Source organism: Lutra lutra, chromosome 11 (assembly GCF_902655055.1).
Source record: "Lutra lutra chromosome 11, mLutLut1.2, whole genome shotgun sequence".
Lineage (NCBI taxonomy): Eukaryota > Metazoa > Chordata > Mammalia > Carnivora > Mustelidae > Lutra > Lutra lutra.
The window spans coordinates 31,694,549-31,718,270 of record NC_062288.1 but is presented as its reverse complement, the minus strand read 5'-3'; the positions used below and the strand labels follow the sequence as shown (position 1 = coordinate 31,718,270).

Sequence of the window (23,722 nt, the reverse complement as noted above, 5' to 3'; positions counted from 1 at the left end):
GACTTCAGTGTCTGGAAAGGGATAGGGTTTGGGAAGAAAATGCAAATTAAAGAGTTGACCAGACTGCCTTTTAACTTTTCTCCCCATTCAAAAGTCACGAATGTTTCTCCTCGTATCTCCCCGTATCCAGATACTCTCGGCATTTAGTGACAGAGAGCTAGCCGCATATGCCAAAGCGGGCGCCGTGGCAGAAGAGGCTCTGGGGGCCATCAGGACCGTGATAGCCTTTGGAGGCCAGAACAAAGAGCTGGAGAGGTCAGGAAGGTTCTTTGTCCACTAGATCAAAGAACCCACCTTTGCATCTTGTTGCTCATCTTTTGTTGTGTCTACTACTTTCCTTTCCTTAGTACTAACCCCTCCCTCCCCAAATATAGGGACCATTTCCTGATGTCTGGAGTTTAATGTCAGCCTCTAAAGCAGGGTTCTTACTCTTTTTATGTTCCATGGACTCCTTTGGCAGTCTGATGAAGCCTATGGACCCTTCCTTAGAAGAGTAATTTTAAATGCATAAGACAAAACACAGAGGATTACGAAAGAAACCAATTACAGTGAAGTACAGTTTTCAAAATATTTTTTAAGCTGTGATACAGTAGATATCTGCCTTTGCTGTTAGCATATTAAATAATAAGAGCAAACTCTGGGTTCAGTAACTAGTGTAACTCTGAAGTAGAAGTGCAGGTGAAAGATACTTCAAGATATTTGTTTCAAGTGTAGCATGATATAAAAATGATCCAGGGTCTCTGTTGGCAACAAAGACATGGTTACTGCTAATTCTGCAGTGGTTTGTTGCCTCTGCTGATAATCCAAGGAAATGCTGCCTTTCAGGTACAAGTTCGTGAAAATAATGATATAATTGTTTCCACATTTGAATTCCTTGACCATGGATCCCAGGCCACGTAGCCCTGCTCTACAGGAACCTGATAGCCAAAAACCAAAATGCCCGAACAAAGCCCACAGTAAAGGCAAGTCTGCTTTTCTTTAATGCCCCCAACCAGTTTTCTTTAGCTAGCATGCCCCAGTACAGTCAAAGTATGATTCTGTGTCAAGTATTCTCTCTTGCCGTCCTGCCGGACTCCCGATACCCACAACTTTTTGCAAGAGAAATTCTCTGGAAATTCTTCCTCCTCAGAAGCCAAGTTGCCCCCAGTTTCCTCCATTTTCTTTTCCTCTTTTCCTTTTCCTGAAGCCCTCTTCACAAGCGGCCATGTTCCGGTTCTCTAATCTCTTCCTTTTTCTCTCTCGCTGCTGCTTCCTGCACACAGTAGCCCCCACAGAGCACACTAACCCTCCCTGGGACCTCAGGATGGGAGTGTAATCAGTACCGCTCCATTAGCCGCGGTAAGCAAGCCGCCTCAGCGAAGGTAATTACAGCATGTCCTCCACTGTCCCCGGAGCCTGGTGTCACACGGGGGCTGACCTGAATCTCCCTGAGCCTTGGGGCCCAGCCACAGGGGACTAATCACAGGGCTGGAGGCGGCCTGCCACCGGCTTCCCAGGGACACAGATCTGCGGAAGGAAAGCAGCGCCCTGAGCTGGGCAGGGCACACTGAAAAGTCGGCTGCTTTGAGTAATCAAACACAGAAACTTTTTGGTGGAAATGCATTAAAAAACAAACAAACAAACAACTAATGAATCTTCAACATCTCATTTGGTTAAACTAAAAAAAGAAGTGTTTGTTTTTGTTAGAAACACACTATTTTATATGATATTTCCCCAGTCTCATTTTATAGACATGTATTTTTTCCTAATTTTAGGCAGCCAGAATTAAGTTTTACACACTTTCTGTACCTAGCATGGAAAGGTAGATTTAATTTAAACTGATGTAAACAAAAATCATAATTTAACAGACCCACTGTAGATATTTATATCTTTGTATCAAATCCTAGAAGCCAGAAATATGAATTTTAATTACTACTCAGAAATGTAATATTATGAGCACTATTCAGGGAGAGATTAAATACTAAAACAACAGTAGGAATAATAAGAGGATTAAGAATCCCCAGGTTTTGCCTGGTATGCCAGCACTGTGGTAACTACTCTCCAGAATTCTCTCTCAGTATCAGAATGATCTTGCAAGGTAGGCATTATTAACTCCATTTTATAGATAATGTAACTAAAATCTAGAAAAACTGAGTAAGAACCCCGTACAAAGTGACCACTTTAGAACCTTGTGCCCTGGCTTGACAGTGGAAGATCAGTCTGACCAAAAAACAAAAAAGAAAAGAAAACAGAAAAAAAGAAGGCCAAAGTTTAACACAAGAATGTGTGAAATTGTTCACCCAGTGAGGCAATAGAAGAAGTCTTTTCTCTTCTCTAGAGAAGAGAAATTGAGCAGTGTAAAGAATCTGTTTTAAGCACCTGAAACATATGTAAGTTTTAGAGCCATTCTCATTTGGTTTGGTTTCTCTTCTCCCACCTGAACCTCGGCTCGTGATGCTGGCCGGGAAAGTGATGGCAAAAGCTCTCTCACATCCCAGGAGAGGAGTTCAATCCTGGAACAGCTACAGGAACCCTGGTTAGACTGTGAGGGACCAAAGGAGATGAGTCCAGGCCAGTAAAGAGAAGGCTCAGATGGGTTCTAGTCCTGGCTGATCCTGAATTGGTCTGATTGCCAGGAAGCTGGGTTTCAGTAGGGTTTCTTACTTGGTTGGCTCTGTTCCTTAAACCTCCAACTACATAGGAGGCGAATACGGCTCTGATTATAGATTGTTTTCTTGTTACAACATCTTCCCCTCATTTTCTGGTAGGTATGAGAAACATCTAGAAAATGCCAAAAGGATTGGAATTAAAAAAGCTATTTCAGCAAACATCTCCATGGGCATAGCCTTCCTGTTAATATATGCGTCATATGCGCTGGCCTTCTGGTACGGATCCACTTTGGTTATATCCAAAGAATATACTATTGGAAATGCAATGACAGTAAGTAGTTTTCCTAATATTTATAAGAAACCAAAAATACCGTTTATCTATCTACCTTGTGTTTTCTTTCATACTCCTCCTTTTCAAAGAATGAGCCTGAGTATAGGCTTTTTTCTTTTGGTGAATCTTTGCTCTGTCCCATGGGCAGAGCTGGCCTTCTAGAATACTCAAGGCATAATTATGAGTTGAAGGCAAAAAATTAGCATGTAGTTGGACCACTTGAGAAGCTTTACAACATATAAAGTAAAAATTGAATGGATTTATGAATGAACAAATATGGATTGGAGGCATCCTCTTTCTGCCATTGAGTTTCATAATATAAGAAAGTTAACATTATTATAGATCAGTCATAGTATGAGAGAATGCCAAGTTTATATAATATAAAACATCAGCTAAATATAAAACATTATATTTATATAATATAAAAATATCCAAAATATAAGATGGAAAGTTATCTTCTGTTTTTTAAGAATGAACATAGATTTTATGATTCAGAAAATAACATATACTAGTTATATAAAGGATTAGAATACAGAATTTTTAGAATTACAGATTACTTAGAATTTAATCATCCATATATACTTAATGATAACTTTTGGTGTAGATCTCCTACATCATTATATATATATTTTTTTTTCTTTGAAAACTGGGATTATATTATACATATCTTTTTATAACATTTTTTTAAAAAGGTTTATTTATTTTAGAGAGAGAGAGTGCATGCACAAGCAGGGAAAGGGGCAGAGGGAGAGGGAGAGGAAGAGAGTCCTCAAGCAGACTCCCTGCTAAGTGCAGAGCCTGACATGGGCCTTGATCCCAGGACCCCAACGTCGTGACCTGAGCCAAAATCAAGAGTCAGCCACTTAACTGACTGAACTACCAAGCACCCCTATTAACCTTTTTTGTATAAACCAGCAATATTTTGTGACCATCTTTACATGTCAGTGATGATCCAAACAACATGCAACCATTCAAAGAGCAATCTTTTAAAACCTACACTTTCCTATGTTTCTTCTAAGCAGAGCATACTGATCCCAATTTGGCTCTTTGGTGACGAATGGGGACCATTAGGAAAATTAATCATCTCAAAATGTTCTCTGGAATGGCATCTTCAGATTCCATTAGGTGTTGAGGGCTATTTGCTGGATGAACTTTTGTAATTGTAGAGTGGATTTTTCCTTCCTTTTCTTTTTTGTGGGGGTTGATTTTTTTCTCATTTTGGCCTCCTTTCTGGTGGTCAGCTCGGAAGTTCTCCACCTTCTTCTCTTCCTCATTTGCTAAATTTTGTAAAGAAGAAAGAAGAGAGAGAAAATCCTGACTCCTCTCTCTGGCCCAGTCTCCACATTTGTACGATGAGGACAGTGACACCTCCCCAGCAAGGCTGGAGAGCAGGAGCCATGCTGCTGAGAGCTCAGCCACACCCTCTGCATAAAGGACAAGAGTTCTGGTGCATGACCTTTATAACATCTACTTTGGTAGAGACTTTTCTTGCTTCCTTACTTGTTCTCATCTGTATTGCAGTCAGCAGATTAGATATTGGTGGGATATTTGAATTCTGGGTTTGTGAAGTGTTTTGCACTGTGTTCAGAGAAAAGTCAAGCTAAATGTAGAAGTTTTGTCATGCCCAGAGAGAAAGGAATAATTTCCCTACATTTATGCTTTCTTCAGTTAAGTTTTGCTAATCATATGCATTCCTGAAGCTATATTCTTGGCTTTTCTCCAGTAAAAGGAAATGTGTTAATTTCTGTTTGCCATAGTGTAGAATAATTGTGTTTAAAAGAATTATTAATCAGTGCACACAGGTGTGATTTAGTGATTTATGTGTGAACTATTAATATAAAAAATGTTATCAAAATATATATGTAAAATGCTTTTTTTTTTAAAGGAAATTCCCTGGGCCCCAAATCTACTGTATTTCATCTTGAGAGTTTTGTATAATTCCATGCATAGGTAGAGAAAGTCCTAACAATTTGAATAATAATATTGATGGGCAATGTTTCCCTCTAGTGGCCATTGGCTTCAGAGTCAAGGAACTATGTCTGAAAAACCACTCTTGACTGTATTAAGTTCAGGAGAACAACAGATAGTCCCACCAGCTAGACAGAGAAGGGTTTTTGAGGTCAAAGAAGCCTATTGTGCAATGAAATGTTATATTAACATATAAATTTCGCCCTTTTGATAAAAATTATATTTAATGGGATAAACCTAAACTTAATCCTTAGTGTAGTAGGTGTTTCAGAGAGTCGTATTTAAGATAATAACGGGCAGCAGAATGGGGACTTGTAACTGTTCCCCGTGTTCTTTCGCTCAGGTCTTTTTTTCAATCCTGGTTGGAGCCTTCAGCGTTGGACAGGCTGCTCCGTGCATTGACGCTTTTGCCAACGCAAGAGGAGCAGCCTACGCGATCTTCAACATCATTGATAGTGTGAGTCATTTATTTTCTCCGTGGCAAAAAATTCTTTGAGGCTCACATACTTAACTCTGACTTTAGATGAAAAATCATGTGAAAATAAGGGACTTTTCTTAGTAATGAGTGAAACAAAGTGCATCTTCGTAATGTTTCTAAAGGTTCATCTTGAAATAATAGAACACTGATCTCATTTTGGAAAAGAACCTCTGCACCAATGTGTGATTACTAAAGTCCAGAGCAAAGATGTTTGCTTTTCTGAGTTTTTTCTTCTCTTCTCTTGCATCTTGTAAATGGGCTAGGAATGTTATGATTTCTATACAGAAAATGAGCGGGTGGAAGTATTATTGGTGGGACCCGTAATGACGGTATATTTTGCTGCGGGTTGCCCCCTTCGAAGAAAAAAATCATGGCATGATTCGTATGACTTTGAATCAACTATGCTGAATGCATAATGCAGTGAAGTAAAGAAAATCATTTTCACATATTGAAGCATGTCCCTGCATTACACAGATAAAATCCAGAAGAGGTGCCTGAAGTGTGGTCATGTAATCCAAGCAGATCCTCTGGGTTCATTGACCCAAGTCAGGCGAAACTTGCTCAGCTTCTGATTATATTTACAGTTTACATTGCTTCTAAATAACTTGGCCTTAACCAAGTCTTCACAACCCAAATCCATCCCATTTGCTGTTTAAGAATAAGCTCATTTTCGTTAAATGCTGAAATATCTGGCTTTATCAATTCTAGTATGTCCTTTGTTATCTCACTTGTAGAAGCATGCGTATCTGACCATTTAGAAAATGTATGGGGATAGGCCAAAAACTTAAAGTGAGGCATTATAAGAAATGAAATTAATATATTCCTATGTATCAGAAAGTGTCTGATTTTTGCCAAGGAATATTTTCTTACACACACACACACACATGCACACACAGTCTACAACTAGTTTCTGTCTCTTGGGAAGGAAGTTGTGCCTTTCCAACTCCTTTTTTTTGGAAATTGCTTAGTCATATTCCTTAAAAGTGCAGTTGTTTGTCCTATGATGGAATAGTCATTGAGTTTTGTTTTATTTAGAATCCTAAAATTGACAGTTTTTCAGAGAGAGGACACAAACCCAACAGCATCAAAGGGAACTTGGAGTTCATTGATGTTCATTTTTCTTATCCAGCTCGAGCTGATGTCAAGGTACTGTAAGTGATATTTGTAAGAATTCCTAACTCAGACTGATTGTTTAATCATCATAAAGAACCTACAGTCTCTGTTGTTTTGATATTTACATACTTTTTCCTTTTGGGGTTTTATTCCCTTATGTGATAGTTTTTTCAAAATTCAAACTGAATCAAATTAGTCCCCTTTTAGGATTTAGTTGTGATTGTGTTCTTCTCTTTGCCCTCACAGATCTTGAAGGGCCTCAACCTGACGGTGGAGAGCGGGCAGACAGTGGCGCTGGTCGGGAACAGCGGCTGCGGGAAAAGCACGACAGTGCAGCTGATACAGAGGCTCTATGACCCTGATGAGGGTAGGGTAAGTGGGAAGACACGTTCTCAAAGCAGGGTACCAATTAGCCCTTCGAAAGTGTTTTTTCAGTAGCAAATTTGCATGTGTACCCAATTCTGGCAAAAGGCTATAGAATTGCAATCCATCTAGATAATGCATTCAAACACAGGGAATGATTAGAAAAATATTCAAGATGATAAAAGCCTGGGCGCCTGGGTAGCTCAGTGGGTTAAGCCTCTGCCTTCAACTCAGGTCATGGTCTCAGGGTCCTGGGATCGAGCCCCACATCTGGCTCTCTGCTCAGCAGGAAGCCTGCTTCTCTGCCTGCCTCTATACCTGCCTCTCTGCCTACTTGTGATCTCTGTCTGTAAAATAAATAAATAAAATTAAAAAAAAAATGATAAAAGCCAAAGAGGCTAGACAACACTCTGTTCTGTTCTAAGTAAGCATTTCATAACTCACTAACTCAACGGGAAAACAGTCATCCTGTCCACTGAGACTGTTATTTTCAAGGAATTATTGGGTTTGCTAAAAAATATTCCACATAGCAATTTTTTAGAAACTGATACTCAAGGTCACAAGAAACTTCAGGACAATAATTAAATTCATCAAAGACGGCTGAGCTTTTTTTTTTTTTTTTTAAAGATTTTACTTATTTATTTGACACAGAGAGAGAGAGAGAACACAAGTAGGCAGAGAGGCAGGTGGGGAGAGAGAGAGGGAAGCAGGCTCCCTTCTGAGCAGAGAGCCCGATGTGGGGCTCGATCCCAGGACCCTGAGATCATGACCTGAGCTGAAGGCAGAGGCTTAACCCACTGAACCACCCAGGTGCCCCGACGGCTGAGCTTTTTAAATGCTGGGATATCTGAAGGGGAAAGTGGGGTAGTCTCTTCAAAAACTTCTGGGGACTTGTGAGACATTAAGAGCCTAGAGTAGATTTTTTTCCTTTCAGAAACTTTCTTATGAGGTACCTGGGTGGCTCAGTCAGTTAAGCATCTGAATCTTGATCTCAGGGTTGTGAGATCAAGCCCCACATTGGGCTCCACACTAGGCACGTAGTCTACCTAAAAAATAAATAAATAAGTAAGATTAAAAAAAACTTTCTTATGAATTGAAACTTAAAAGTTGCAAGCAGGAAACACATACAGTCTTCACCCAGATTTACTAATTGTTCATATTTTGACCCATTTACTTTATTGTCTTCTCTCTCTCTCCACATATATAATAAATGCACATGCACACACACACACACACAAGGGCATATTTTTTTCTGAACCTTTGAGACTAAGGTAAGGACATTATGTCCCTTAACCCTTACATACTGCAAAATACATTTTCTAGGAAGAAGGACATTCTCTTACATAACCACAAAACAATTATCAAAAACAGTAAACTTAATTTTAATACAATACCAGCTCACAGTATAGATTCAGATTTCCTCAGTTGTACCAACTTTAGGACATTGAGTTTACCTGATACTAAAATATATTATGAATCAACAATTATGAAAACAGAAGATTACAAGTTACAAAGAAAAACAAGAAAAAAAAGACATTAAAGGGCATTGAGATAGAACAGAGTTTTTTGGAATGAATACAGAGTTCTAGGGTACATGAATTATTTATTTATTTAACTTAATAAAATGCACATTTTTGAAAAATCTGATATTATCGGGGAATATAATCCTATCCCCATTTACTAAAGCAAACTCTAGGTTAGTTCAAGTATAAACATTTTTCTTTATTTTTAAAAAAGAACCTAGTAAAATACTAACCATTAAGAGTACACATTTGAAAATATCTTCTTTTTAAAATTATTATTGGAGTAGGATCACCTGGCTGACTCAGCTGTTGGAACTTGTGACTCTTGATCTCAGGGTTGTGAGTTCAAGCTCCACATTGGGCATAGAGCCCAGCTAAAATTTAATTAAAAAGTTTTTTAATGTTGACTAATTGAATTTAAATTATAAAGAAGAAAATTTTAGATAGGAAAAAAGAAAATAATTATTGGAGTAATATATTTTTTTAAAATATACATGTCAACATGGAAATAAGTCTTCAGAAATTCTCTAACTCAGAGGTATGCACTATTCACATCATGATTTAGCAATTTTCTTACTAAAATATTAAAAGAAATTTTCTTACTAAAATATTAAAATATTAAAAGAAATTGTGCAATTTATTTAATTTTTCCTTAAACTTTTCTTTAATTAAACATAGTAAAGCTACTATAATAGGATATGAACATAAAAATCTTTAGAGAATAAATACGTATCTGTAAAATTTTTCAAGAAATGTTCAGCCTCATTTATAAATATATACAAACCAAGCAAATATAAGGCACGAGTTTGCATTTATTAATTAGAAAGAAGCAAATTAAAATGATAAAACCCAGAGCTAGTAAATTGCAAAAAAGTAGATACATTTATATATTTTTGCTGACACTATAAATTGTTAAACTCTTTTTAGAGTGTTGTTTATTCAGCCTTTATACAGCAAATAATAAATGCCCAACATAGCCCACTCATTGTACAGGTAAGCAACTGTTATCAGAGAAATAAAAAGAAATCTTACTCTTCAGCCTGGTAACTCTACTTCTATAATGATTGTCTTTCTGTGTTCTTTGAAAGAAGTCAAGTACCTAGCAGGTGGGAAATGCTAAAATAAATTATGGTATAGTCCATCTAGTAAAACATCATTATGCTATCAAAATGATAATGTAGACTATGTAGGTAAATGGATACTTTATTCAAATTTAAATAGTGATAAGCAAAAAATAATAGTATGCCAAAAATATATAACCTCCTATCGCTTATAGGGAATAATCCATCCATGAAAAAACTGTATGTGTAAGATCATAAATATGCTTTTTATTTTTATTCTCACACATTGCTGTTTGTTTGTAATTCTCATTTCTAACCACTTGTAGCCACAAAAATAAGTTAAATAAGTTAATAAGTTAAATGTTAAATGGCAGCCAAGACTTTTTGTATCAAATTAAAGAGTCTTGATGCTTTAGATGTCAGATGGTTTAAAATATTAAAGGGAAATATTTCTTTCTTCCAGATTAATATTGATGGGCAGGATATTAGGACCTTTAATGTAAGATATCTCAGGGAGATAATTGGAGTGGTGAGTCAGGAGCCAGTGCTCTTTTCTACCACAATTGCTGAAAATATTCGTTATGGCCGTGGAAACGTCACCATGGATGAGATAAAGAAAGCTGTCAAAGAGGCCAACGCCTATGACTTCATCATGAAACTACCACAGGTAAATGCTCTCTTAATGTCCTTGCCCTTGAAATTCGAATTTGACTTTGTGCGAGCAAGTTCTTTTTTCAAACTTTAAGCTATGAATGTTTAAGATGTAAGGCTATTCAACCTTCCTTAGGCAAGTCCCTTGCATTATTCAGTTGGAGGTATAAGGAGTACGGCCTGGTACAGGAATCCCATAAAACTTTATACATAGTATATGGTACTGGTTTTTTAGAATTCAGTATTCATTGATTTTACTATAATTTGGGACTCATTACCATAGTCAAAAAGAAGCTCCACGTTGTCTTGATGAACTTCTAGACTCTATGGCCTTTTCTATTTAAACTACATGAGTTCCTCCATGTTTTCCGTGCTGTAGAAATTCGACACCCTGGTTGGAGACAGAGGGGCCCAGCTGAGTGGCGGACAGAAGCAGAGGATCGCCATCGCTCGGGCCCTGGTTCGAAACCCCAAGATCCTCCTGCTGGACGAGGCCACGTCAGCCCTGGACACTGAAAGCGAAGCAGAGGTTCAGGCGGCCCTGGATAAGGTCAGTCAACCTGAAACACCCAAAGGACCAGCACACTGAAGGCTTTATTGGAAATTCTTGACGATGCTTTGCGATTCTAGATTGAAAAACTGTAAATATGAGAGCAAGTGAAGCTCTCTCCTGGGGCTTTATTGATTTCCCTTTTCTGTCAGGTCACGTGGCAAAGAGAGGTAGGTGGCCCGTTAACCGGCTTGCTCTGACCAAAGCATACGGAGCTCCAATCAGGCGTATGCAGAGAGCCACTTGGTCATGAACTCCTTGCTCGGAGGCTCTTGCTTTGATCAAAAGCAGTCCTGTCAAAAAAAAAAAAAAATAGTCATGTTAAAATGTCCAAAGAAAAATCTGGTTACCTAGACACCAGTCCAGATGAAAAAACAGCTCAAAATACTTACCTTATTCTGTAGAAAGGCAGTACCATTATCTTTATTCACAAAGGTGAAAGGAAGGCCAAAGGAAGTAAAATCCAATTTGTGTGTTTGTCTAGGCACATAAATCAGCAACATATTTTAAGGATGTTGAGCTCACATGCCCAGCTCTGGAATCTCTGAATCTCTCACAGTCCTTTTTCAAAGCTGAAGCTTCCCAGGAAGAACCTTATGCTGGGGCACTCTTGTGGTCACTGCTGATGTCATCTGTACTAAGGACCCAGGATAATAATCAGAGTCAGAGGACACCATCTCAATGGGTCTCAAAAACATAAACACCACAAATATATTTGATTTGAGAATACTTAGTAATCAAATGTGCAACTGAGGAGGGCCTGGGTGGCTCAGTGGGTTAAGCCGCTGTCTTCGGCTCAGGTCATGATCTCAGGGTCCTGGGATTGAGCCCCGCATCGGGCTCTCTGCTCGGCAGGGAGCCTGCTTCCTCCTCTCTCTCTGCCTGCCTCTCTGCCTGCTTGTGCTCTCTCTCTGTCAAATAAATAAATAAATAAATCTTAAAAAAAAAAAAAAAATGTGCAACTGACTTCACAGCTTCTATCCAAACTACCTCTTGCAATTTTAGAGACAAGCTGTATGATCTTATTTTCTCAGGAAAACTTACACCTGAATCCTAAGTAAACACTGTATGTGCTATAAACTGGGGTTAATCAGTGCTTCACGGTTTTTCAGATTAATATTTTGGCTTATTTTATATAATTTAATCTAATAATGATTAATGAGATGATAGTTATTCCTCACAAATTCTTGCACCAAATTATATTGCTTTCATGTATGTTAAGTCTCAGTATTAAGGAACCAAAATATAAACACAGGAAACTGGCATTTGTTTGGTTAATCAAGCATGATTTAAAGCAGGAAATTATTTTTTAACTGCATAAATTAAAACATAAAACTTAAATGAGCAATCATGTGTTGACATAGACTTTTTTAGGAGATGTCAGATAGAATAAGAAAGATGTTTTGGGGGGAAAATGTCCCATTCATTCTTAAAGCTTAGGTCCCAATACTTTCTAGGATACAAATATTCAATATAATAGCCCTTTCTGTGCTAAAAGAACGGAAATAGAATTATTAGACATGTTATTTTTTGTGATATGGATCCTATCAGAAAAATTGTAGTCTTACAAGTTTTAATTAACAGACAAGTTACTTCATGCAATTTTAGCAATTTGGGTTCTCTAGGATTATGACTCACTCCCCAGTTGATAAAATTTTAGGTTTTAAAAATAGCTGATGAATCACTTGTAATTTTTTTTTTTTAAGTCCCAAGAAAAGCCATTAGCAGCTTGGGGAAGGGTTAAGAACACAGGCTTTGGTGTTAGACTGGCCGAGGCTGGAGTCCTGGCTCTCTGTCCCTTTCTAGATGCACGATCCTGGGCAAATTAACTGACCTGTCTCTAAGCCTGAGATCTTGCAGAAGTAACTGGGGAGAAGGGGAAAAATTATGATAAGATGGTTGTAAAGATTCAGTGACATCTTTACAATGTAAGGTTGTAATCTTTACATGTAAAGTGAAATCTTTATATGTAAATTAACTAGCGCATGCCTTGCACATTGGGAACTATGTGATAATGTTAGCTGGTGCTACTATTATGGTGACTGCCATTACCATGATTATTAACTATACTAACTGCAGAATTGGTTACCTATTGCTGCATAACAAACCATCCCAAATTCAGGTGTTGTTGTTGTTGTTGTTGTTGTTTTTAATTAACATGATGTATTTTTTGCTTCATGGGTACAGGTCTGTGAATCATCAGTCTTACACAATTCACAGCACTCATCATAGACATACCCTCCCCAGTGTCCATCACCCAGCCACCCCATCCACCCAGCCCCCCTTCCCTCTAGTAACCCTCAGTTTGTTTCCTGAGATTAAGAGTCTCTTACAGTTTGTCTCCCTCCCAATCCCATCCTGTTTCATTTTTTCCTTCCCTACCCCTCAAACCTCCTACTCTGCCTCTCAAATTCCTCATATCAGGGAGATCATATGATAACTGTCTTTCTATAATTGACTTATTTTGTTCAGCATAATACCCTCTAGTTCCATCCATGTCATTGCAAATGTCAAGATTTCATTTCTTTTGAGGGCTACATAGTATTTCATTGTATGTATACACCACACCTTCTTTATCCATTCATCTGTTGATGGACATCTAGGTTCTTTCCACAGTTTTGCTATTGTGGACGTTGCTGCTATAAACATTCAGGTGCCTGTGTCCCTTCAGATCACTACATTTGTATCTTTAGGGTAAACACCCAGTAGTGTGATTGCTGGGTCGTAGGGTAGCTCTATTTTTAACTTTTTGAGGAATCTCCATGTTTTCCAGAGTGGCTGCACCAGCTTGCATTCCCACCAACAGTGTAGTAGCGTTCCCCTTTCTCTACATCCTCACCCAAATTCAATCTTAAACCAATAACTCTGTGGATTGGCTAGGTGGATCTTTTGCTGTTTTCACCTGAACATATTGTTGCCTCTACCTGGAGGGTTAAGCGGAAATAGTCCAAGACGGCCTTACTCCCATGCAGGCTGTTGACTGGGCTTCTCATGTGGCTTCCCATTCTGGTACTAATACTCATACAATAGACTAGCCTGGCTGCCTTCTGCGGCCTTCTCAAGACATTGTCCCGAGGCAGAAGCTAGAAGACATCTACAGGCTTAGACTCCAGGACTCACACAGTATCCCTTTCATCATATTCTGTTGGTCCCAGCAAGCCACAGGGCAGCCCAGACTGAAGGAATGAGGAGACAAGAGTCTACTACCTCTTGATGGGTGAGCTCTAAAGTGTCCATGACCATATTGCTTCCACAGCACACTCTCTCCCACAATCACTCACCCTTCTCCCACCCGCAAGATAAATTTACCTCTTCCCAATACCTTCAAAATTTTCACACAGCTATGACATCAGGTTCAAAGTCCAGTACCTGAAGATCTGATTGGTTCAGATATGGACGGATTCTTCATGTTATGCTCATCCTGATCCAGAGATCTGTGAACTCAAGAGACAAGTTGTCTTCCACACATACCCCCAACATGCAATGTTGATGCAAGAACAGGATAATAATAGTCACTCCCGCTCAAAAATTAGAACAGGAAGCACATAGCAGTTACCGGCCCATAGTAATCGTGAAGGGCAGTCAGGTGCATGTAGCCAATTACCCCACCACCCCAGGGAAAGGGCTCACTCCTTGATTAAGATTCCGTCCTACCCCCAGCAGTAGAGTGGTCTCCTTGGCTTTGGGCTCTACCCTCTGGGCTCTTAGATCCTCTCTCTGAGAGATCTTTCCTTTGTGACAGAAATGGCCTGTGTTCTGTAGCTGAATAACTTTATCAGAATGCTTTCTACCCACAGAAATTTGGGATCTGCTGGCCTCTATGTTTTCGATTTTCTCAGTCTCCTTTAGTATAAGCCAGTAGACACTCTTAAGGACTGTGAGCTTGCCTGGAATCCAACCATGGCTCCCTCAAGCCCCAAAACCTACATCTATAATTTTTTTTTTCCAAAATGAATCTCTACTTTGGACTATGTGTGAAGCTGCCATGAGAAAAACCTTAAGAGTCTCTGGATCCCTTTTATGTAGCTGTGGGTGTCTACCAGAATCTGCCTTAAATGTCTCAGAGATTTTAACAAAAAAATCTTATACTCACACACTGATTGGATCTTTGGCTTCATTTCACTGGATGACTAACAATTCATTCCCCAACCAAGCAGGCACTGGGTCTCCTGTGTTTCCTCTAGATTCACCCTGCAAGCCAAATAGCTCCTTCTTAAGTTCCCGTAGCTTGTAACAAAGAGCCAGTGAAATCCCACTGGCATGTCAACATTCTATTTAGAGATCTCTAGAATCTTCTTGGCCAGATGTATAAGTGCGGTAGATAAAATACCCTTCTTTCAAGTGACTGCAGGACACTTTCTTCTCCACGTACTCCAAGGCTGTATAATGCAGGTTACCCTCTTTCCAGGCTCCAGTAGCAATGTCCTTACTTTTCTTCCAGGCTTCTGAGATTTCTGCGTCAGTTGCTTTAAGTCAAAACTTAGGGAGACAGCTGGTGTTGTTCTTCTGTTGGTTTTCCTAGTCTCCCTTAGGCAGCTACTTTCAGCTCAGGGTCCGCTGGGCTGGAACGTTCAAGATGGCCTCACTCTTGTGCCCAGCAGTTGGTAATGGCTGTTGCCTGAGGCTACTCAGTTCTGCCCATGAGACTGCTCAGTTCTGCCCATGAGGCTTCTCATCTTCCAGTAGGTTAAACAAGCTTCCTTTTATTGTGGTTTCAAGGTAGCAAATCTAAGGCCTCCTGAAGCCCAGATTCTAGAAATTGCCAAGTGTCAATTACTTCACTTTTTTTTTTTTTTTTTTTTTTTTTGGTCAAAACAAGTCACAAGGCCTGCCCAGATTTGAGGAGATGGAGAAATAGACTTCACCTCTGTATGGAGTGTTTGTGGCCGTGTTTAATGAACCGTGGTTGCTATGACTACTTTATAATCTACCTAATTGACTCCATGCTTTGCAAGATAAGCAAGCTGATCTATTTTGCAAACAATAAATAGCATCTTTAAAAGGGAAATCCTTTATTACTGCACCTCCCTCAATGATCCTAGTCAGTCACTTGGTCCAGTCATTCTAAGGTCCCGACGATATTTAAACAATGATAGGTTGACTTTGTAATTTATTATTTTTCCTCTGAGGAACATAAGGATATAGCACTGTTATATCTATTGCTGTTTGTCCCTGATTACCCATCCTGTAAGCATAATATTTTTCTTTTGTGAATTCTTTATACATTTATCAATACCTTGACACCAATTTGTTGTGTTACTTATTTATTACATATATTTATTTATATGACTCCTCTCTCCTAGAAAGATTAAATCCTCTAAGAGGCAGAATTAATAAATGGTTCATGTTTATATCTCTTTTTTTTTTTAAAGTAAGCTCTACGCCCAGTGTGGGGCTTGAACTCAGGACCCTGAGATCGAGAGTCAGGTGCTCTACTGACTGAGCCAGCCAGGCGCCCCTATGTTTATATATTTTTAACAATCAGCGCCATGCTGATTATGATTATGTAGATATGATTATGTAGATTCTACATAAGTTTTTACTGAATTATGCTCCAACTCTTTGAAATAATACATGTGTACATTTAAAAAAAAATTTAAGGACTATATCAGCTGTTGACTCAAAGATAGCTACTATTTATCAAAACAAACAATAGGTTTTCCTATATAAGATCTTAAAGAATACAAATGCAGATTTGTTATTATGGTTTTTAAATGAAAGTCAGTAGTCACAAGGTTTCATACCTACATGACTCTTCTACTCACAGTGTTACCATACTGGAGGGGCAAGAGAAAAATAAAAATTAGCCTCCATGTGATTTTATCAAATGATTTCAAAGGTTTCATTTTCTGTACCACCGCCCCCCCCCCCCCCCGGCCTCCTTTTCCCTCAGAAATTCCAGAAAGCTAGTGGATTAATACTCCCTTTGTTTGGACCTGCCTTTTATCCCTGCACATCCAACATTAGCAGAAGGTCTAAATTTCTTAACAGTTGGTGTCCTTGAATCTAGGATATTTACTTGTCAATGTTTTTTCATCATTGGAACATCTGAGAGCTCTGCCAAAAAAATCTCTTTGTGTCAAATCTCTACTCTGGCCAGAATTTCGTGGGTGACACTTGCTAACTTTTAAATTCACCAACACTTCCTTTGTTTCTCCTACGTATCAATCATTTGCTCACAAGTCTAACTATAATTCCTCTGGGCTTTTTTTTAATGTTGACATAGTATTAACCTATGGTTATCATAATATTAACATAGCCATTGTTAGCAATTTACTCATCACTATTAGTATCATGAATATGATTAGAATAATAAAGTTATTTCCTACATGCCTCACCATACATAGACCAAGACATGCAGCCTCCACATCGACAAATACATATGAACATTTTGGGGGGCCTAGGTACTAAAATCTGAACAGTCAGAAATGTTATCCAATAGATAACAATATTATCCAATAGATAACAGTATTGTTATCCAATAGATAACAATAGCTCTAGTGTCTGTTTTTTTCTATGGTTTGACTCTTTTATACTTATTTAAACATATTAGTGTAAGGACTGATGGAGAAAGACCACATTATTTTTTTCCAGTTGATTAAACAGTTGGTCCATACCACTTATTGTACAATCTACCCTTTTCCTGACTGATAATGCCTTATTTATCATATACTAATTCTTAAATGTTTTATATCTATTTCTGGACTCTCTATTTTGGTTTATTGATCAAATTGCCTATTCACTGATAGCTTCCCCTGGATTCTATTTAATTACTATTTTAAGTAGTCTTTTATGTGTAATATCTGGTGAAGGTATTCCCCTCTCCTTCTTTTTCAGAATTTTTATGGCTATTCTTTGTTAATAAAAAATTGAGATATAACTCACATACCATGAAGTTCACCCTTTTGAAATGTACAAGTCACTGATTTTTAGTATACTCACCAAATTTTGCAACCATCACCACTAATTGCACAAGATTTTCATCATCCCCAAAGAAAACCTTGTACCTGTTAATCAGGTCACTCCCCATTCCATACTCACCCCAGCCCTTGACAACCACTAAATCTACTTTGTCTCTATGGGTTTGCCTATTTTGGAAATTTCATATAAATGGAATCATACAATGCAGACCTTCTGTAACTGATTTCTTTCATTTAGTGTAATGTTTTTTCAAAGTCCATCCATAGTCAAGCCTGTATCAGAATGTCTTACCTTTTTATGGCCCAATGATACTCCATTGCATGGATGTACCTCATTTTGTTTATCCTGATTAGCAGATGAACATGTGGCTTGTTCACACTTTTTGACTATTATGAATCTCAGCTGTCATTTTTAATTTGCATTTTAACTACTTATGTGAATTAAGGTATACCCTAATAACCATCCTAATCACATGGTTTTATTGCCTCAGAGTAGGAGTGGTCTTAAGAAGCTATAGCCTAAAGAGCTAATGAGTATCAAAAAGAATAACCTTGGGGCGCCTGGGTGGCTCAGTGGGTTAGGCCTCTGCCTTCGGCTCCGGTCATGATCGTGGGGTCCTGGGATCAAGCCCCTCATCGGGCTCTCTGCTCAGCAGGGAGCCTGCTTCCTCCCCTCTTTCTGCCTGCCTCTGCCTGCTTGTGATCGCTCTCTCTGTCAAATAAATAAATAAAATATTTAAAAAAAAAGAATAACCTTCATAAATGATATAACATGAATAATTTGATGAGCACTTTTCAGGGTTAAAAGCCCATTGATAAACCCACCAAGCCAACATGTGAGTTCACAGAACTGCTTAACGGGATAATTTGCAGATTTTTGCTTGCACAACACTCACCTGGGGCACTTGTTAAAAAGCAAAGTTACTGGCCCCACTGCAGAGGTAGTGATGTAGATGGTCCCTGAACTATAATTTAAACCATGTGCTCCCCAAGTACATTTTCATCTAAATTGCTTGCGTGCAGCCCATCAGAATTACAGCTAAAATCAGGTTCCCCAAAACAAACCCTCCAGAAGTGCCCCGGAGGAGGCTGCATTTGACACAAGAAAGGCTCCTCAGACAAGTATGAAAACACCTGAGAAAGGTCAGACCTTCTCTTGTTTTTTCTTGGGCAAGCCTACACTACCATGAGCCTCCAGAATTACCCCCATCCTCGTATGGAGGGGTTGGCCTCCTTTCTGGTCCAGAACTCAAGCCTCACCTTAGCCTTCCATGGATGAGGGTGCCCGTGTGCCCCACCCGCAGGGGAATCTGCTCTCATCAGCTGCTAACACGTGCGTCCACGTGTGGAGCCGTGCGTGCTCCTGGGCCTGCTAAAGCCTGCAGCGTCGCGTCTGTCCTCCCTTTCAGGCAAGAGAAGGCCGGACCACCATCGTGATAGCCCATCGGCTGTCCACCATCCGAAACGCAGACATCATCGCTGGGTTTGAAGATGGCGTCATTGTGGAGCAAGGAAGCCACGGGGAGCTGATGAAGAAGGAAGGCGTGTACTTCAAGCTTGTTAACATGCAGGTATGAGCATCCCAGGATTTTGTTTTCTGCTTCTCACTAGGGTGTTCTTTGTATCATCAAAACATCAGGCAGCTAATGCCATGCTGAGAAATGGAAAGCTTCAGGAAGATACTGAAAGCGTATGTCTGAAACTTGAATTCAGAATCAGCCAAAGAATCCTGAGAGAGAGAAAGGTGAGGGAGGAAGAAAGTAAAGGAAGGCATCAAAAACATTTCAAATTTATTCCTCAGGACAGAGATCCTTAATTGCCTGGGGAATGTGTTCAAGCTAGCAGGTCCTTTCCACTGTGAGACTAGGGATCATCAGAGAAGTGGCAAGAGCCAGAGATGCCAGGATCTCCCATGGTTAGAGGAGGTCCTATGCGATTTTTAAAATGCTTCTTAGATCCTAACAAAACCAGGAGCAGGAGTCATGACTCTAGGAAGTGAATAGAGAGGTCTTCTTTTTTAAAAAATCATTCACTCTAGTTCCTGAAACAGGTAATATTGATAATTGTTGGTTTCTATTACAATTGTATTATGCTTACTTGTGCAACTTTGCAAAATAATTAAGCTAGAAATATCTTTTCCATAAACATTCTTATATCAAAGCAAAAGTTGGGTACTTAGTTTATTTCCAGTATTTCTCTAAGAATTTTAAGATTATATTATTTATTTGAGAGAGAGTGAGAGAATGCATGTGTAAGCATGAGAGGGGGCCGGGGGGGCAAAGGGAGGGGCAGAGGGAGAGAATCTCCAGCAGAGTCTCCTCTGAGCTCAGGGCTCAAACTCCCCACCCTGATCATGACCTGAGCTGAAATCAAGAGTCAGATGCTTAACCAGCTTCAGCAATTTATTACACATTATTATAATGGATTGCTGAGTACCCATTAAAATGTTAGCATCCAGATGATCTATATCTGAAATGTTAAGAAAAAAAAATACCCATGCATATCCTAGTTATGGTTATATTTATAGAAGTATATACTTTTGCTTTGATATAAGAATGTTTATAGAACAACTCTTTCTAGCTTAATTATTTTGCAAAGTTGCACAAGTAAGCATAATACAACAGTAATACAAACCAACAATTATCAATATTACCTGTTTTAGGAACTAGAGTGAAACTCTGGTTAGTGAAACTACCAAATGAAACGATGGAAAGTCTTACAACTCTTGCTTCAATTTGCCAGAGAAGGTTTTCCGGCAGGAGGGGACTAATTATTGTGTTTTCACTAATTATTTCCATATGGCCTACCCATCACAGGATCTTCATCATTTCTCTCATTAAGAAAATAAGTATAATGTTCCTTTAATTCAGTTTTAGTTTTCATTTTGTTAATGGTTCCTACGGCTCTGCGGTTTTGCCTGTCAAATGTGGTAACCACGGGGCGCCTGGGTGGCTCAGTGGGTTAAAGCCTCTGCCTTCCACTCAGGTCATGATCCCAGGGTCCTGGGATCGAGCCCCGCATCGGGCTCTCTGCTTGGCAGGGAGCCTGCTTCCTCCTCTCTCTCTGCCTGCCTCTCTCCCTACTTGTGATCTCTGTCTGTCAAATAAATAAATAAAATCTTAGGGAAAAAAAAATGTGGCAACCACTTTCTCCCCTGGCTGGCTGCTTCCGTGCCCCGGAAGGAATGACCTTCTATTCCCACCAGCACTTAGGTTCGGAGGCCACTGAGGCTGCCAAGAGGATAAGGACAGCTCTGACGTTTCTATATCGTCCTCCTTTCTTTCCGAGGAAAGAAACAGCCTTTCTTTCCTAGAAAAAGACGTACAATTGAAGACTGAACAGTGTCCTGTGATAGAAGAGGCTTGTCACCAACTAAGCAGTGGTTTCAGCAAGTCCTTCCTGGTTCACTGAGGAGAGCATGCCCCAAGATGACCGCTCATGTTGCCACCAGCTCTGACAGTCTGTGATTCTTAGTCCCCTTGAACTTGGCCACCTTGGCACTCACACGTTTCCCACTTCTGGCTTACACTTTGCCTCACCATTTATTTGTTGGTGCTGGTGCAGAGATGGAGGAAAGAGCTTCAGTGAGCCTCGGTGTTCACTAAATGCTCACACCAACATGCTGCTTTTGCCTCTAGTCCCAAAGACTGACCAACCTAGTGTCAGAAAAACCTTGTCTTGGTTTTGTTTTTAAGTAGAATGTTCATTGCTTTTTCATTAGGTAGACTCTTGGCTCTTCGTTGTTTCTTTAAGTGTATTTTTTTTCCTGATTATAAATGTAATGCCTTATTTTTAAAACTCGAAGCATTAAAAAAAAAAAAAACTCAAACATGAGTTAGAAATTTGAGAGACTCCTACAATTCAAATCCTTGTTGATAAGCACTACCAGCCACTTAGTATTTATTTTTCATCGTTACTAACCTAAAAGAAACAGTATTTCCAGATTTCTTTCATTATTTATGAGATTATCTTTTCACATGTTCATTGGCCATTTGTGGTTTTTCCTCTGTTAAAGAAAGCATCTTTTCCTATTTTAGGCCATTTTTCTGTTGGGTCGTTCATGATATTGACTTATAAGAACTCCTAGCATAAAGAGGAAATACACTTTTGCATGTATGAGAGATATTTTTCCTGCTTTTTTTCTCTCTCTCTTTTTTTTTTAAGAGGGAAGGGGGAGAGAAAATGTACTCACGTGAGCACATGTACACGTGCATGTGAGGAGGGTAAGTGGCACAGGGAGAGAGAGACACTCAGGCAGATTCCCCCCTGAGCATGGAACATGTCACAGACTCTATCCCACTACCCTGAGATTGTGACCTGAGCAGAAATCAAGAGTCGGATGCTTAATTGACTGAGCCACCTGTGTGCCCCCGCTTTGTTCTTTTAATTTCGCTTTGTAGTTTGTTTGGCTACCATTTAAAAAAGAAGGAAGGAAGGAAGGAAAGAAAGAAAAGCAAAAACTTTAAAATCATATGTAATTATATTATCTTTTTTTTCCCCCTTCATATGTTCAGGATTTGGAGTTGTTTTTAGAAAGGCTATTCACCCATATTTTCTTTCAACATTTATTGTTTTACTTTTCATAATTAAATATTTGAGCCAGCTGAGGTATATTCAGGTGTAAGAAATAAGGGCTATCGGTTTGTTTTTTTTTTAAATGTTTCTTGTTCTGGAAGTTGAAGTCTAAGTGTTGGTTAAGGCTGCACTCATCTGAAGACTTTAGTGAGGCTCCAGGATTAACTTTTTTTTTTTTTAAGACTTTATTTATTTATTTGACAGAGAGAGATCACAAGTAGGCAGAGAGGCAGGTAGAGAGAAAGGGGGAAGCAGGCTCCCTGCCGAGCAGAGAGCCCGATATGGGGCTCGAACCCAGGACCTGGGATCATGACCTGAGCCGAAGGCAGCAGCTTAACCCACTGAGCCACCCAGGCGCCCCAGGGCTATCGGTTTTAAATAAATACTTTTCATCACCTGGTAAAAGTGGCCATTTTGACTTTGGAGCTCGGTGAACTCAGCACCCACCAAATGAGGGCTTCAGGTAAGGCACAGAAAAAACTATTAAGGGAGAGAGAGAGGGATTCTTCATTTAGTTACAGAAGGCTAAAATCAGAGTGGGCTTATTGGGAGAACTGTTCATTTTGATGGCCCCTTTGATAGCCTAGAGAAGATAACAAAAGAAGGAAAAGAAGAGGCATTCACAAGAGGTGGTCCAGTTTGACTTGCCATGAACTAGAATTTGGGGGGGCCAGGCATGAGCGTATGATGAGGACCTGTGGAAGATTTTTTGACCTGGGATGTGATTTGAGCACAACCGCTCTTTAGGAAAATAAATCTGGTAACAGTGTGGGAGTGGATGGAAGTGAGGACGCAGGATCAGAAGACTAGGGCTTTAGGTTGGTTTGGGTTGGGAGATGGTGGAAAACAGCTCCAATTATAAGCAAGCAAGGAAGTCCACCATGCAGAACCGCAGAAGACGTCACTGTCCTGTGGTTCAAGGCACGTGGGTGATGTTCTGTCGGGTATCAAAAGCACAACTGGAATGCTAGTATGGGATAATACACAGAGCTCTCGAGAGGCTGCTGTAGGTGCAGTAAGGCACTCATCATAGGCTTGGGTCGGGGGACAGGACCTGAAGAAAAGGAGCAAGAACATGACATCACTACAGTAACTCAGGTTCTGGATAAACCATTAAGAGTTTTAGACTCAAAGTTAGCCGCGACCAAGGTTGGCTTGATGTTCCTCACCAGGCATTGAGCTGGAGGTTGGAAAATTTCCCTGCCCCTGCCCCCTTTAAGGAGAGAATTGATCCCACTGAAGCTTAGCCTGCAGGTGGGTTCACCTGAGGTGAGATGAGTCTGAGCGGGGATATAAGGAAAAATATGAATGCACTCAGCCAGTCAGGGAAAGCAGTTTAATTGCCTCTCATGGGGAGTGACCAGCTTTTTCCTTGTTTGTAGCTTTAGAAATTACCCTCGGGAATAGTTCTATTCTTCTTCCCACTGGTGGTGGTCATGAATTGTTCCCTGTATTCCTGAGTGCAGAGAAAATTCTGGTGTACCTGCTGGATGATGGAAAACTTGCCTTTTAATTTTTAGGAAATACTTTTATTCTCCAGTTTTTATATTGTTCAAATGAGATTTAGCTTTTGTGTCCTCTTAACACAACTTCTCTGTGTT

At 39.5% G+C, this 23,722-nt stretch overlaps 1 protein-coding gene across 7 annotated transcripts in view; it reads left to right on the top strand.

Annotated features, from left to right (window-relative positions):
• Positions 1–23,722, top strand: part of ABCB4 (ATP binding cassette subfamily B member 4) — a 66,100-nt gene that overhangs the window by 17,378 nt on the left and 25,000 nt on the right. For 5 of the 7 annotated variants that reach the window (XM_047694338.1, XM_047694341.1, XM_047694340.1 and 2 more), the window contains 8 exons: positions 131–255; positions 2,748–2,919; positions 5,231–5,344; positions 6,401–6,511; positions 6,725–6,850; positions 9,889–10,092; positions 10,456–10,626; positions 18,956–19,117. In XM_047694338.1, the coding sequence (XP_047550294.1) occupies positions 131–255; positions 2,748–2,919; positions 5,231–5,344; positions 6,401–6,511; positions 6,725–6,850; positions 9,889–10,092; positions 10,456–10,626; positions 18,956–19,117 (1,185 nt within the window). Of the gene's footprint in view, positions 1–130; positions 256–2,747; positions 2,920–5,230; positions 5,345–6,400; positions 6,512–6,724; positions 6,851–9,888; positions 10,093–10,455; positions 10,627–18,955; positions 19,118–23,722 lie in introns of those variants that run through there. The other 2 variants (XM_047694339.1, XM_047694344.1) reach the window with 2 other exon arrangements.